At 42.1% G+C, this 13,393-nt stretch overlaps 1 protein-coding gene across 2 annotated transcripts in view; it reads right to left on the reverse strand.

The window, feature by feature from the left end:
- The window catches only part of NFATC3 (nuclear factor of activated T-cells 3), a 61,031-nt gene extending 47,736 nt beyond the window's left edge, over positions 1-13,295 (reverse strand). For both annotated transcript variants that reach the window (XM_021409024.1, XM_021409023.1), the window contains exon 1: positions 13,241-13,295. In XM_021409024.1, coding sequence (XP_021264699.1) covers positions 13,241-13,280 — 40 coding nt within the window. In that variant the 5' untranslated portion in view covers positions 13,281-13,295. The remainder of the gene's footprint in view (positions 1-13,240) is intronic.

A 13,393-nucleotide genomic window follows, 5' to 3' on the forward strand; every position in this document is an offset into this window, starting at 1 on the left:
TTTGCCTGGCACACCAATAATAAGTAACAGGAGGTCATTACACTGAACACTGTCAGAACTACATTTCTCAATCTTTTCTCCATGATAAAGATTTTTTTTAATTTATTTGGGGAAAAAAAAAACTCTTGTGCTGTTTCCCATCACAAAACATGAAATGCAAGCAGTAATTAGTTACAGATTTCCCACATTTACTGGTATATTCATACGCAGGGTCACAGATGTCCTTATTCCCTAATTTAGTATTTGGACAGTTGGTTAAGAAAGAAAAAAGGCCATCCTGGTAAAAGGATGACTTAAATTATTGAGCATTTACCCAGCTACTTGAAAGCTGGAAATGAAACATATAGTAAAAAAAAAATTTTTTTTGAAATAATATGAAAAATGTTATAGGAAAACAACAGTTGAAAGCCTGAGTCCTATGTGTAATTGTTCACTGCCATGAACAGCTTTAGGAACAGCAGCAGCACGTTGCTGGGTTAAAACTCTCAGCAATGCAAAGAGCCTCATTTATTTCTCTTGCAGCAATAATCAAGAAATCTTAAAATATTTAAGAGAGCTTATCCTCTTTCAGTGCCACTGGGATTTACAAAAAGCACAGGTACATTGAGAATTCAGGTTTCACAGAGCTGAGGTGGAAAGATGGAACGCGCACAGGAACGTCAGCGCTGGCTGGGAAGGCCTGCGGGAACAAGGCAGGCACGGGGCCCTGACCCCAGCTTTGCTGCTCCTGCTCCATGACAAACAGCCTCTAACGAGCTTGGCACCGCTTCTCCCATTATCCCTCCCCAGCAGCGCACACTCGAAAAACAGGAAGCCAGAGACCTGGAGTAAGACCTATGAATCTAACAAACACCAACCCCCCCAAGAAGCATGCTTATGACTGTGGAAACAATGCGTTTTGAAGCCTACAGTCACCAGACCATTTTCAGAGGCCATCAATAAACACGCAGATTTATCTCAGGTCGGGACCATCCTTAACTCTCTCCTTATAGTCACGAGTTAAAATAATCTGTTAGTTGCTTATACAAACAACAATACTAGGACTTTTACAATGTGTCTCATTAATTCTACTCAATGAGTTACCAGTAATTTTATTCTGTCATATTAACAACTGTAGGGAGAATTTGATGTGGAAGAGCCCCCTAACTAAATGGAAAGAACGAGTCAACCTACAAAGATGAACATAACTTGGGCAAAAAAAAAAAAAAAAAAAACAGTAGGAAAACAAACAACAAAGACTGACAATCCATAAAACGGAGACAATAGCTCAGAAGAAAATCCAATGCAGGCCTTCAAGAAAGCAGAGAATAAATAAACTCACAGAAGTCTCACAAAAGGCAAGCACAAGGCAAAAAGGCACTACAAAGAAGCCCAAAGTGAAAAATGGAGTTGTGGACAACTGGAATCTTAATAGGAGACCTACTACATCCCAGTAACTCTGATAAGGGGGCAAGATGAAAGTTGGTCTAGTCATGAGGCCTTCACCAACCTTAAAATATATGAAAGAACCATTCAAGAAACAGGAAGTAAATCAAATTAGCAAAGTAGAGCATAAAAAAACACCACAAACACATGGAGGCAAGATGCTAGGTAGGCAAATACACAGAAGATTAAAAAAAAAAAAAAGCACTGCCATCCGTATCAAAAGTCTGCCATGACCTTGAAAGGGCAGATGTCAAAAATCTTTTTTTCAGTACAGTCAATCAAGTAAATTAACAAAATTAGCAGTAATGCGGAGTAAAGCAAACTGGACTGTATAAAAGGTTAAAGAGCACCAAAGAATTACAGACCAATCAGTTTAACTTCAGTTATAGGAGTAATTCGTTCCAGTTAGCATTTAAAAAGAAGACAGGGAAACAAAACAAGAAGTCAACATCTGTTACGAACAAAACCACGTCAAACTAATTTTGTTTTACGATGGAAGGTCTTTTGGGTAGCCAACGCAGAAAGCAGCTCAGCTTTGCTTTAACTTGCTGAGACACTTAACACTACCACGCACAGAGACGCCGGTGAGTCTTCAGAAGTACAGCAAAGCCCTCTTCCACGCCCTGCTGAGAACACATTTACTAGAGACAACATAAAAGGCAGCGTGTCTCCCATATCCACGAATTGTGTATTAGCTATATAAAGCTGCAGACTTGCAATGCAATCCGACATCAGGCGTCTGTGCCACTCTTTAGTGACGGGAGCCGGGAAGGCTGTCATTGCGAGCGCTCATTTGCAACCGTCTGGAAATAGGCTGGCGTACAGCAGCTTCCCTTCAGTGTTAGAACAGCACTGGCTCATCTCTGACTAAGCTGTTAACTACACTTCAGCGTAACCAAGGAATATAATAATACCCAGAACAAGTGTTTCTGAAGTGCATTTTGCTCACTACTTGCTGCATCAGACTGCGCATTCAGGACTAGTTATGCTGGCCCACCAGTTGCTCACCGCTCAGCCACGTACTGGCACATGCTTATGTGCAGCTGTGCAACCAGCCAGATTTCTCCACAGAGGGAAGGTCAATCACTATCAAATGTCTGAACACAAGCCCCGTGCCAAATATATTCAAACCTCTTTATCATTCTAGGTTTGTAAGCCCATAAACAAACAGGTTCAGACAATAAGAGTTGTTATAAGGTACTAAGAAAGTGCAACATGACCTAGGTCTTATAAAAATACTACTGTGAAAACAGGATCAGTAATCAAGTCCTTTAAATAGCATTAGGAAAGACTTGAGCACCACCACAGACATCATCTGTGTTCTAATGCAAGTCATATAATCTCTGTCTCCATTCCCAAACCTTAAAAAAAAAATGGCAACCTCTTCTGTTTTTCAGGTCTGCCGATGTCAGTCACCATCACCTCTTTCCAAAACTGATGGTATTAAAAAAATGGCACAAAAATATCTGTTAATGTGAACAGAAAGTGTGTGTAGCTCAATTTCTAAAATGTCAGTATTCTGCTCAGTTGCAGTCTTCTTTCTTGGGGTGAAAGAAGAGTCTTAAACTTCACAAGAAACTGAAAATACTCAAGAGCCACTGTTTTCCTACTGTGCACTTAAAACCACAACGGATCAGAGCTCTTGTTGGTACACTACCATGATAAATCTCTATAATTGGATATTTCACTCTAGTTTTCCATTGCAACCTGCAAGTTCTCCAGAGACGATTCCTGTCTTTCTGACAAGCTTAATCAGTTCTAGCAGGCAGCTTAAAAACAACCAACCCAAAAAATCCCTGAGAAACACAGCCATGTGTTCGTTTATAAAGGAGTACAACTGCCTAGTAAGCCACCAAATATGGTAATAAAAAAGTGTTAATTGTTAAAACAATCAGGGTGACAATGTGGAGCAGAGGGAAAACACCTCTTTATACTCAAAGCTTACAAACACACAGAACAGTAGTGCAAGGTTTCAGGAAAGAGATGATTTACATCAACCTCATTTTGTAAACAAGTTCTCCCCGTTCAATGATTCTGTGCTCTGTTTCATGCATATCTGATTACTCAAAAAAGACAAAAATAAATTTTACTTCTGTCAGTCATGTACGCTAGAGGCAGCTCTGCCATGCCCATCACAATTTCACTCGCCAATTTTACCCGTCTTCTCACGTTAAGCAAGGCCAATGGAAACGTGCAAAAAAACCACAATCTGTTCTACAGTGGAAGCTCTTCACCAGGCCTTCCAAGTTCTAGTCTGGATGAGAATTAGTTGTCCTCAGTAGAACAGCGTAACAGTAATGAAGCTGCACTAGTTGAAGCAGGAGAATCATACAGCGTATCAAATGTTTACAACTGACACTGCATTAAGAAAAAAGAACAGGCAGGCTGGCAGGGTGGAGCTCCACCTTAGGCTTTTTCAGCAGTAACTGCCCACTCTCCCACCCACACACACACAAAGGGGGAAGGGCAATGAGAAGAGACGTATTTTTAACCCAGATGATTTTGGCAATCTGATTTAACAGTGCAGTAACATAAGCCTTAGGACATACAGAGAAACAAGAACCAGGACAGGAACCGCAGGTGGCTGCGCTACCAAATAAAAACGTAAGGTGCAGTTAAGGCCTTAGGCCACAGCCTGGTACAGCATCTAAACAAGAGTGCCGGTCCGTGGAGTAACACACATCAAGCCTCCCCCTAACGTAACAGAATTCAGTTCCAAATAGGGAAATAACAGTCATTAAATTTTATTTGGCACGTAAGAAAGACTAAATAAACATGAAAATCAAATACATCTACTTAAGCCGTAAGCATGTTCCCAAAAATTACGTACTTGCAGCAAACTGAGTTAATCTCAGTTGAGAAAGTTTCTTCCTTGTTTTTAAAATACAAGTTTTCCTAATCTTTCACTGCAAAGTGCTTTGAGAGATGCTGATTAGACTGATGTAAAAAGCAGGCAAAAAAAATCCAGCTCATAGCAGTAAGCCTCAACAGGACTGTCATTCTCAGTTACAAGTACAGAAAACAGCAACCGGAAGCACAAGGCACTGTTTATACCTGTGCCTTCTCAACCTCTCCTGGTATTTCTGCTGATTATGAAGCAAGCTTTTAAGCGAAAGCTTTTTAAAGCTTGTGATTCAGTATTTAAGGATTATCCATTAATATTCATAACAGGTGAAAGAAAAATATTTACTTCTTGCTTTAAAAATCTGCAAGTTCCAAGGCTACTCTCTGCTTCCTTTTTTTCCTCTGTGGGTGTGTCACTCAAGAGGACATCCTAGTGTAGGGCACCAGATCCTTGCAGCTAAAGGGAAGCTGCTGCCCTCCAGTTTCAAGTCTCATGTGTCATTCAGTGCAAGACTGAAAGTCAGCTCAACGTGACCAAAGCAATTCAGAGGTATTCTTTAAATGGTGCAATACCTCCACACAGCAGTTAACAATACATAGTTGTTGCTGCTCTTTTCCAGATAAAGTACAGTATTCTACCCGTTTAGTTACTAGACTTTGCGGAAGAGCTTAGCCCTGTGCTCCCAGAGCACCTGGCATGTGCAGGTGTAGGGACCCAGAGAAGACGGAGCACTCTGAAACTGTTGTGCTGTGCCTGACCACAGGAAGATGAGTGATGATAAAAACGAAGCGACAGTAAGTGACTGTGAAGAATAAGGGAATTACGTGCTGTAGCTGCTGGCCAAAGGTTTGTCTAGGTTGTTGGTACTGTGAGCTGATTTCTCACTCACAACCCAAATCACTTCTGGGGGCAAAACTAAAAGACTCCTTAAAGGGTTCTCCCTGGTTAATGCTTTATCTAGAAACAGAAGTTGTCACCTAACTGCCTACATAATTGTACTGGCTACTGATCAACTTCTAACACCCACAAGCTTACTGACAGCAGCCTGTTCTATACCGAGACTGCCAGGCGTATCGTCTGCTTCAGTCTCAAAGCAGGGACTGCAGAGAAGCTGAGTTTTCAAGGCCACAGCATGTAAGCAAGGTCATGGCAAAATAAAAACAACACACCCAACATGGGAGCGTGCAAGAAAATGAGCATCTTAGCTTATAGGAAAGCATGATGACATAGGTCGTGGCCTTTGAGAAAGCTTGTTGAGAAAGAGCACAAGAAGTGAAGGCAAAAAGTTTGAGCAAGGAGGGGCTAGGTTATACAGCACGAGGAGGGGAGGCAGAACTGGAGGCATTTCTGTTCAAACAGAGCATGACACAGATGCTGAGATCGGCGTTGATGGGATCTGAGCAAACTAGTCTGGGAACATCTCACACCTCAGCAAAGCTACACTCTATTTCTGCAGCTGTCCTGCAGCGCAACAGAGGGCAAACCCTTTCATTCTGCTGCAGGCAACCCTAGCCTACAGATAACTCAGTGCTTCAGCTCATTAATATGCAGGCTTTACGTACACGAATCTCAAAGAGAGACTGTATACTAAGAGACCGAAACGAGACAGAATGAGAAGTGCTCACACCAGTGAAAGATCAGCAACCCCTTGAATTCACTTTGTTAACCAACTGACGTGGTGTCATGGGCAGAAATGAGACTCTAACAGCCCAGCAAGCACTCAGGGGAACAGCCAAGGGGAAGCCAACCCAAGAGCCAAGGGAACACCGAGGCAGAGCAAGAACAGCAATTTTTCAGCAACTTTCAGAATGATCCCCCAAAGCAGAAGGAAGAACATGACCGTGCCACACGCAAACCCTGGAACTTATATATTTCTTCGTAGAGTCTTAAATAACTTGTGTTTATTCCAGCAGGAGTAGAGGCTTCACCAGATACTGCACCTAATCAGCTTAAAAACAATTCCTCCCCCTGCCAGCAGAAAGGCCAAGCAATACAAAAGGTACTAGCAGTTGCTGCTCTAAAGCCTACACCTGGTAATTTACACCGATGAAACACAGGAACTGTGATCACATTTAAAGAAGCTCTGCACAGTATAAAATGTTGGCCTTTTTTTTAGTGGTTCTTTGTATTACACCACACATTCTCTTCTGGCACTGTCACTTGAGTACGGCTGTCCCAAACGACTCCGCTAAAGCCTTCTGTGATCACATTGTTACTCCATCTCCACAGCTCCTTTGCGAGCGTGACTTCAGGAACAGCAAACAGAAAACATTTTACTTAAAATATATATGCATGCTTATAAGTTATTGTAGACATTATTACAGCCCTTTATCCAGTCATCCAAAGCAGCAAACCACTGTCACAGTTAATAAAAGCATCCTGAATTCACTATCAGCTTGAAGTTCTGTTTTTGGTGTGGGTTACATTTTGGGTAGAAAGATGCGAGAGCTTTGTAAATCAATTTAGTTAGAAGTTGGAGTTGTTGTCCCAGCAACGACCAGTCACAATGCGTATTCCCTCTGTAGCACAGTACAAATGCTGCTTATCACTGAATTTAAGCGATCTTCCCATTTTTCTACTTGCTCAAAACAATACAAAGCAATTTAAAAAATAGAAATCAAAAAGCTATTTCTCACAGCATTGGCTTCTAAAATTGAAAGTCAGCACTCACAGAACACAGATTCCTGTTAAGTAACACATTCAAGGTTTCTGCCTTCTGCAGTCCTGAATAAGCTCTTATCTAAAAAACAAAAATCTTGACTTGGAAGGATCTAAAAGCAAAGGAATATTCTGAATCTCTCTCTCAACAAACTTGTTAAACATACAGAAAACCCAACCTCAACCAGCAATATTTTGTTAAAACTATTTCTCATTTTTAGAAGCGATGAACAATCTAAGAAGCAATTTTTCAAACAGGCGCTAATGAGATTCCACATTTCTAGGAGTGGTGAATCAACTGCAGGCAGCCGCTCACATGTTCACCTAGAACAGTATTTTATGCAGCCTCAAATGAAGTATTTGTTCCTGCTTTAAAACAACAACAAAAAAGAACAAAAAAGCACCAAACTAAACGACTTCTTTTTTCCCTCCATTTCCCCAAGTACCTAAAAACAAAAAGTGGACCTCCTCAAAAACCTGAGGAAAACGATTTCCCCCACCCCTATCATCCTTTGCCTGAAAAGAATCCATAAGCACACTATGTCTCGGGGATATTCAGCCAGAGGAGCCCCATAAATGATTAAGTTCAGCTGTTCAGCTAACTGCCGAGACGCGCAGCCCGCATACAGACAGCCTGCTTACCGACCAGCTTTGCAGCTCTTCAGACTGAACGGCTTTACAAGGTTTGGTATGACCTACGTCGCCAGCGTTTCACAAGAACGCGTAGAGATGGGTGCTCTAAAGGCAGAACAGAACACTGACTCATGAATAAGCTGGCTCGTGCTTTGCCATTTTACCTAGCCCTACTGATCACTTCACTCATCTTAAATTCCAGTGTCATTTGAACCCCACACGGCATGCCTGGACAAATGCACAGACTTGGATGCTGCTCTGCAGGCTGGGCTGACTGCCAGCGCTGCTCCACGTACTTCCCTGGCCCGCTAGGGCAGCTTTAGGCAACAACTCCCATATTTACGTTATTGCTGTGAACAGCCAAACTGCTGCTTACTACTGACCAGGGCCCAATCTACTCTTATTTCTCACTCGTTCAACAGCAACATTACTTAACTAGTCCTCTAGTTAATAGATATGATCAACTGCTTGCAGTTGTAGAATACAAACAAAAAGGAAAAAAGACTGCCACATTTTAAGTAGAGAGCTACTTTCTCCTTAAAGAAAGAAAGTTTATTTCCAGTATTCAGAAATTTTTAAGATACAAGCATTGGCACAAACATTTTTTGCACCAAGACAATCTTCCACAACCCAGCTCTCAGCATTTGCTCTGACTTGTGCTTTGCCCAACATTCAGATGGGAGGAAGGGGCAGAGAGTGGCATGTGAGGATGAGTGCTCACATGAAATAAGTGACATTTGGTCAAACTAGTGATCTTTCTGAAACTTCCGCATTAGTGCGCCTCGATGCACAAAGCAGCGAGCCAAACCATATGCCAAACCATGAAAGTTATGACATTAAATCATGTGCAACTACAACTGCCTCACAACAGCACACATGAGAATTGGGTAGTTTACCAAATGGTCTCATTCTGGTCAAGCTTCATTCAGACAGGGGAGACTTCATATAGTGAGCGCAATACGGAAAGAAGCAGCACATCTATCTGAACATGTCAGCCTCCCATGATTACTTTTTTAGCGTAGCCCAGGCAACTCTGACTTCATTGATACCCGATTTAATTTTAATACAAATTTTCCTTTGGTACTTCCTGGGGAGCTTGCTGTTATCTCTGTGTCACAAGGTCCATGTCACAGACCCTCTACTTTCAGCCAGCTGCAGCTGCTCGGCTCCCCTTTGCCCTCCACCAGCACATTATATAACCACAGCCTAGGCATGATTTGCATCGTGCCCCCGCGCATCGGCCTTCTACGTGCACATAACAGAAATCACCACGTTGTGAAATAAAACAGAAGCAGTAATTAAATTTTCCCTCAAGTGGTGGTTCCTACTGAAATCCATTTAGTGCTCAATACCTAATAAACAAATATTTTGGTTTACCTCTAGCGGAAAAAAAAAAGAAAGACTCAAGCAACTTGTTCATTCATTCCTTTCTTGCACCATCTGATGCCTGTATGAGCTCTCTTTTGTACAGCAAACATTTACAGACCCACACAGACAGCTGTATTTAAATGGCTGGCTCAAACTATACCCATAAACTCAGAGTGACCATCTTGTGCAGACTTTCACCCCTACCCATAGACAACCAAACCTAAACAGACTAAAAACACTTCACAATACAGGTGTGCAAGACGGTCTCTTAAAAAGACTTGAGCAGATCACATCTCAGGAGTTGCTCCTAGCTAAGGAAAGCAGACTTGGTGGCATCTCTGGGCCAGAAGCACGCAGTCACAGAAAGGATGTCAGCGCCAGCAGCCCCCGCTCGGCTTGCACCTTGAGTGCACAACAACTGCCAGCATTCAGCCCTCCATTTTCCACCCAGTCTAATTATGAGACTATTTTCTTTCCTACCACAACTTGACTTTCTTAGCATTGCCTACCTTCTACACCATCTTAGGGAAAAGAACAAAAAGTTCAAGCGCACTGCAAACTTGTATAAACATTTTATTTTAGCCTGTTTCCTACTCTCTACCAACAGCTTCTGACAGCAATGTCATGAATACACGTTTAAGAAGTGGAAAATACTTCAGATATCAGAGATCCAAGCAAAGCTATGAAGGCTAGTATTATAGTATTGTTTCAGTACAAGTCATCAGTTGTAAGATTTTTCTACTACATCCCTAAATTAACAGACTCACACGTAGCGCCCACTTTTGCTGCAGAGAACCCTGCCGAGCCCGAGGCCAACGCAGTGGCAGACATCTCTGCGGAGCGCTCAGCACACAGGCAGCAGCACTGGTGGAGCGGCCCAAGGAGCTCCAAGGTGCTCACAGGGAAAGAAGGACAAATACAGAAGCCTTCAAAAGAAACTATGGTATTACTTTGACATTCAAGATGGCATAGTGTGTAATTCAGTATCGGTATTTGGAAACAGCCTTGAACCAGTACGCTAAAGGCACTAAGTTAGAAGAAAAAAACTTTAAGTAGCACACAAGTACAGAAGTTTTCCAATAAACTGAATAGCCAAGTCCAGATATACTGTCCTCAAGTGGAGCAAGGCTCCAGCTCACAAAGGCATTCTGAATTGTCACTAAATTCATCACCAAACTGGGACACAAAAACAAAACAAACAACATAAATCAAACAACCCACAGCTCCGTCTGTTTTCTTCTCAGGAGGTAAGAGGGACTGTGAGAAATAATGTACTAGTAATAAGATTACTGAACAGTATTACTTAACCAAATATCAAGTCACGGAAAATATGCAGAATTTTTTTTCAGCTTTTTTTTCACAGTTTCCAAGAAAATAAAACAGATTATGAACAAAAACTCCAAGGAGAACAATTTTTTCTTTACGCAGTAAAGCAATCAAACTTGGGGAAAACAAACAAAAAACGACAAAGGATGACTATCTACATTGAAAGCAAACAGGCAATAGGAATTTCTCCTCCTCCATAACTCAAGAACAAAAAGCTGGGGGGTCAGGGCGGACATGCTGCTCCGTTCCACTGGGTAACAAAGCCTCAGCCTCTCACTCTTACAAAACTTCTCCAGGATTCTGAGCAGCAGTACCAAGCACTCAGCTGTCTGTATTTCCTAATTAAATAACTCATTTTCTGGATACTGAACAGCTTGCAGCCTCTGATTTCAAGCCACTCCACATTGCACATACCAACAAGGAATAATTTTGGATGGTACAGAACTTTACAAGATCCTGAATTCCCAGCTCAGTTCTACATACTCTGAGTTCTTTAAAGAGCCCTTCCCTTGTAAAAAATACAATTTTTGAAACAGAAGATCAACTCCAAGAATAAAAATTCAGCTAAAGAAACATCATAGCAACTCATACTTGCTCCCTTTTGCACAGCTCAGCATTTCAACAGCGAACCTCATCCTCAACAGACAAGTAGCAATGAGACCATTGTGCTTATTTGCTTAACGCCTAATACATTTGAAATTCAAACTTCTCAAAATTGTACTGAATTGTATTGAAATACTGGGGACAAGTGGGGTAGAGGCATCAGAAAGAAAGTGTTCATTTTTTTTTATTCAAGTATCAAATATCAAATATCTCAAAAATCTCTTTTTAGTAAGACCAAAGGTGGAGACACCTCAAAGCCATTTGACAAAGCCAGTTACTTGACAATCTATTTTACTAGACTGAACAGGAGGACATCAAGGCAGCTGACAGAATGTGGCAAGACGCAATCAGATGCTCCTGCAACTAACAAAGCAGTTCTGCAGCAAAGAGCTTCACTTCAGAGTGCTCTACAGCTGAAGGCCTGGATTATTCTGTCAGAAAAAGACGAAGCTCATTAGTCCCCAGAACTCCACCACCTGCGCTGGCTGCTGAACACTGCCAGATAAAAGCAATCCCTCGCTGCTTCTGAGGGACACAGACAGTAAACCAGCAAAGAAAGGAGGAAGGTGCTGCAGAAGGCGCTCAGGACTTCATCACCACTTAGAATTACCTGAGAAGCTGCTGAACACAACCACATTTTTATGCCAGCACACAAGGTACATGAAATGGGCAGTCTCTCTGATTTTAAATGAAGTATGCTGTAGACAGCAGTATCAGAACACAGACTCCTAAGCACCTTTGAACCATGTTTCATGCATGCCCCCCATCAGTACAAACTGCAACTTTCATACTGAGCTTGCAAGCACTGCTGCAGAACACTGATCTCATTTTCTGCCACTTAGCACAAAACTAAGTACTCTAGTTTCAGCATCCTGAAAACGACTCAAATTGCTCTATGTATTAACCTGGAAAACAGGCTGCTTTAATTTCTCCTACTATTCTTTTAAAGTCACACAAAAAGGTAATCTCCAGTCTGAGACTAGCATCTGCTTAGTAGCTCAGAAATCAGAAGTACGTTACATGAAAGAAGAGCTCACATTTTCTTAATTTTGATTAAAAAGTCAAAAATTAAAATCAAAATACTTGTAAATACATATATATAGAATAACTAAATCCTAACACTACAGTAGTCTCAGCACAAAGGAAAGCATTAACGTAGATTTCTGTGCTATTTATGCAACAACTTAGTACCCAACACTTCTTTCACGAGGATGCCAGCCCCAAACATCCAGATACAGCATGAAGCATACAAACTTGTCTTCAAGTGATCCTGGGAGACTTGGTAATTTGAATTTTATTTCAAATTAAGTACCTTTCCCTGCGACCTACGTGCCTTAACATGACCTTCCATTAGGAAAAAATACCCTTATGCTTATTTTGCCAGACAACCGACATCATCACTGAAGCTAGTGATACACGGCTATGAAATACATGGTTTAAATCATTTCCTTAAGGAGATCTAAGTGCTTCTCTTCATCTATTATACTTGAATGAGGGGGAAATGAAAGATAAAAGATTTCCAGCTTGGATCTTCGCTTCTACAGAACCTAGTCCTTGACACACAGGCAGCTGAACCCTAGCAGCGCTTCCAGGAGGCACAGACCGATCCTGACCCTTCCAGCTCACCACCACGTCTGCGCACTGCCGGCTGGATACCCCGCACGCCACCGACCGCTGAGTTCCTGAGCCAGGGATGCAGGCACACGAGTTCTTAATGAACGCTTCAGCAAACGAACTGCTTCATGGTCCAACTCTCACGTTTTCAAATTTGCCTTAAAAATAGTTTTAACACACCAAGCACGGGAATTTCTCTCTATGCAAGGCAGTACTCGAACCATTTGTTAAGGAATGCCACCAAAATGCAAATATTAGAGAATTGTTAAGGCTGGGAAAGACCTCCAGGATCACCATGTCCAACTCTGACACATCACATCACCTCCATGCCCACTATAGAGTCCTGTCTTCCAAGCAACTCGTTTTCTCATCCTCACTGATCCTTCGCTAAGTAATACGGTTTAGATCACCAGTATTATGCGAAAAGTGAATAGAAATTGGAACGTCTTTTTTTTTTTAATTTTTGCAATTTATTAGCATCCCCACTGTTTCCCGTTTGGCTTGCATGTACCCCATCCATCTGGTCTATAACGCATTTATTTTGGCTAGCAGAACTCAGGTCTCCTTCCCAAAAGCACCATCTGCTTTTAAACGTTCCTGTCTGTTCCGCTAAGTTGGAAAATAGAGAAGGAAAATCTTTTTTTTTTTTTTTTTTTCCTTCACGGAATCTGTAAGCTAAAACTCAGCATTCAAAAAGTTGGAATTCGTTTCTGGAAAGAGAAGAATCTAAGCGCTCACAACGCATTAAACGCGGAGCACTTTTCCTACCGAAGGGACGCAGGCCCGCAGCCGGGAGGCGGCCCAACATGGCTGCGGGCAGCGCTCCGCTCCGCACCCACAGCCGTCCCCGTCCCGCGGCCGCGCAGCGCCGACAGCTCCGCACGCGCGCTCTCAGAGCCCGGCAGCCGCGCACGGCCCGGC

The sequence above is a fragment of the Numida meleagris genome, chromosome 10 (assembly GCF_002078875.1).
Source record: "Numida meleagris isolate 19003 breed g44 Domestic line chromosome 10, NumMel1.0, whole genome shotgun sequence".
Classification (NCBI taxonomy): Eukaryota; Metazoa; Chordata; class Aves; order Galliformes; family Numididae; genus Numida; species Numida meleagris.